This window comes from Bombus bifarius, unplaced genomic scaffold (assembly GCF_011952205.1).
Source record: "Bombus bifarius isolate JDL3187 unplaced genomic scaffold, Bbif_JDL3187 scf7180000009790, whole genome shotgun sequence".
Lineage (NCBI taxonomy): Eukaryota > Metazoa > Arthropoda > Insecta > Hymenoptera > Apidae > Bombus > Bombus bifarius.
In genome coordinates, this window is record NW_022885336.1 from 1,410,832 (window position 1) to 1,413,836 (window position 3,005).

At 45.5% G+C, this 3,005-nt stretch overlaps 1 protein-coding gene across 1 annotated transcript; it reads left to right on the forward strand.

Moving 5' to 3' along the window:
* Positions 1 to 577: 577 nt before the first annotated feature.
* Positions 578 to 2,904, forward strand: LOC117215766. The gene is made up of 3 exons (XM_033462231.1): positions 578 to 584; positions 1,179 to 1,468; positions 2,005 to 2,904. Exons 1-3 carry the CDS (start codon positions 578 to 580, stop codon positions 2,902 to 2,904), a joined length of 1,197 nt encoding a protein of 398 aa, XP_033318122.1.
* The last annotated feature ends 101 nt before the right edge of the window (positions 2,905 to 3,005 follow it).

Here is a 3,005-nt window from a genome sequence, read left to right on the forward strand (position 1 = left end):
GATAATATTTCATTGATATCTCAATCGGTGAAGTTTGGTAAGTATCACTACTTGTCAAGAAAACAGGAGAGAACAATGATATGAGGCAGACATGTGAAAAAATGAAAACCCTGATGGCCTAGGAAGCGTAGGGAGGATATATCATTCGTTTACATTCGTTTTGGACAAAGCAGATAAAGTATCGAGTGTACGGAGATAGAGTTTGCATGAGTGTATGTCTGACTGCACATCTTGATTCGATTCCACTTCAATTTATAGACGGTTTGCGATAACCTATGATTTACGAGGATTTTAGAATCATTTCGATTTTTCGATAATTCCTAACGCTCGCATCACCAATGGAATTGTCTTTTAAATCGAAATAGAAATTTTAACTAGAAACAAATTAATCATCGTAAATAGGTGTATCAAAGAAGAGATAATAGAAAGTATAATCTAAAAACGATTTGAATTTCTTTTATTAGGTTGTCCGAAAAGTGTCTTTCTTTCGCAAACGTGCTTTTTACAACAGTGCACCTTCATACAAACGTGAAACCAAGTTTGTGAAATGTCGCGGAGTTTATCTCAGTAGAACAAAATGGACCGTACGTAATTCGACAAAATAATATTGTTACGCCATGCGGCTTGCCATAGATCATATTCTTAACCGTCGGTCGCGGCACTACAATGTCGCGGGCGGATCGTCGCGGCTGCCCGACAAACAAACATTGTAGTGGCAAGCGCATAGTTTATTAAGCAGGGCGACCTCCAGAAACTTCGATTCGTGGCCGTTATTTTATCCGGCGTAAAAGAATGTGGCGTGATCCGAACGTAGTGGGGGTCGCCTTCCAGAAAAAACGGAAAAAATCGAAAGGCGGGCAGAACGTTTCGAGAAGCCAAACTGTCAATACATATCTTATATCGCGCATTACGTAGTTACATTTCTTTTGTTGTTCCATTTATATCCTTCTAATTAATAAGTTGTTGAAATAAACGTTAATTTATTAGTGTTAACACAGTGCTATATTCATTAAACCACCTCTGTTATCCTAAACGAAACAGGGGAACGACTATTTCGCGGCGTCGATTAACATAATCGTAGCGAGAATTTACAACTCTCGTTGACGTGCTATCTCGCGATCACGTCTCTCCGCGAACGGTCGTAACATTTTGGTCCTTCGAGCCGGATCACGTGCCAGTGAAGAGTGCACTTACCAGTGACCACACAGTGCCACGTGACTTTATCAAAACCAGCAGCGGGAGCGGGAGCAACCACTACAGCGAAACCAGTGACGTCAGGCGCGTCACCTTCGAAGAAGCACATCCCATTGGCAAGGGAACGCAACCACGCAGCCTTCCGCCGCAACTGGACAGTCATCAACGCAACGAATTTCACAACTTAACAATACAACCGAACGAGTGGCCGTCGGGAAGGAACAAGGCGTTCCTCACCAAACATACACGCGACCTCACGCCGCACGACAGTAAGGTAAGCTCGTTCCTTATTTCGACCATCTCCTATCCTCGGCAACGATGACGAGCGAAGACCAACTCATCTCCCTGCGTCGGAGACGAGGCTATTGTGGCGGCCGATTCACATACTTATCGACCCGACTGGATGAGTACGAGCAATCCGGGAGTCAGCAAAACTCCTTATTAACGAATTACGAGAAACAACTGACCGAAGTTGCGAGTCAATTCGAAGCGATCCAACTCGAATTAGAAGTATTGGACGAGGAGGAACAAGTGCGCGGCTTCGAAATAAGGGATCAGTACGTCGCGGTAGATACAAGGCTACAAAATCTTCTGAGGAACGCGCAAACAGCTTCGCCGTCGACATCCACAAACCCTCCAACCTGTGCATCATGCGCAAGTTTAAATCCGATATCCATTAAATTACCAGATCTTCGGCTCCCTACTTTTGACGGAAGCTTAGAAAAATGGAACACTTTTTATGACACCTTTTCCTCCACAATCGATAAAAATCCTAGTCTCACTGACATACAGAAATTCCATTACCTGCAGTCCGCCCTGCAAGGAGAAGCAGCCGATTGTTTAAACGCGTTACCCCTTAGCAATGTAAATTACAGTCAGGCTATAGCCGTTCTCAAGGAGAGTTTCGAATGTCCACGATACACAGCTTTCAGTCACTGCATGGCAATAATTGATTATCCAAAGATAACCAAGGAATCTCCAACGGAATTAAGGCGCTTAGTCCACACATTCAAACAACACATATATGCATTGAACAAATTAGGAGACTCCTACCCCGATACCAGTGCTGTGCTCACCAGCCTCATCCTCTCTAAAATACCACCGAGTATCCAAAAGCAATGGGAAATGACGCTGCCCAATAACGAGGTGCCTCCGTACATTCACTTACTAAACTTCCTAGAGAGATTAGCACGAAGCTCCAGGCCGATCACCACGGTCAGACAAACAAGAGAATCACCGGAACAAACTACTCCGGTCCGTCAACGCGCATCACGAGGGCATGCACTTACGGCGACACAGGTTAATCCAACATGCCCCACCTGTCAAGGACCACACCCCATTTGGAAATGTGATACCTTCAAAACCAAATCCCTTCGCGAACGTATTCGGGAGGTCAAAAGAGCATCACTATGCGTCAACTGCCTCGGGAAAGGGCACACAACGCGGCATTGTTTCGCAGGATCATGTCGCGTATGCGGAGAACGACATCATACAATGCTGCACAGGACAAAACGCCATTCAGGGTCTCGTTCCAGCACGTCCAGCCCGAAATCTTCCCCATCAAATAGCCGATCCACAACACCTTCTTTGCCACCCTACGTATCACCCACTCGTTGCAAAAGGCACACAACAGACCACAGATCGGAAACACCACGAACAGCCGCGTCTCCAAGTCCACCGCCCATTGACAAACGAACACACAACCAATGACGCCGACGATCGACGACTCCGTTGATGACCGAACATATCAGACCAATAGCATCCGAATTACGGTTCAATGATCTAGTCCTCACAGCGCAGATTAACATTTT

What these genes read in the sequence shown, in the direction of transcription:
- LOC117215766 (XM_033462231.1), top strand. An exon ending in TCACGCCGCACGACAGTAAG is followed by an intron (nt 1,469 to 2,004) that starts GTAAGCTCGTTC and finishes CATTACCTGCAG; the next exon opens with TCCGCCCTGCAAGGAGAAGC.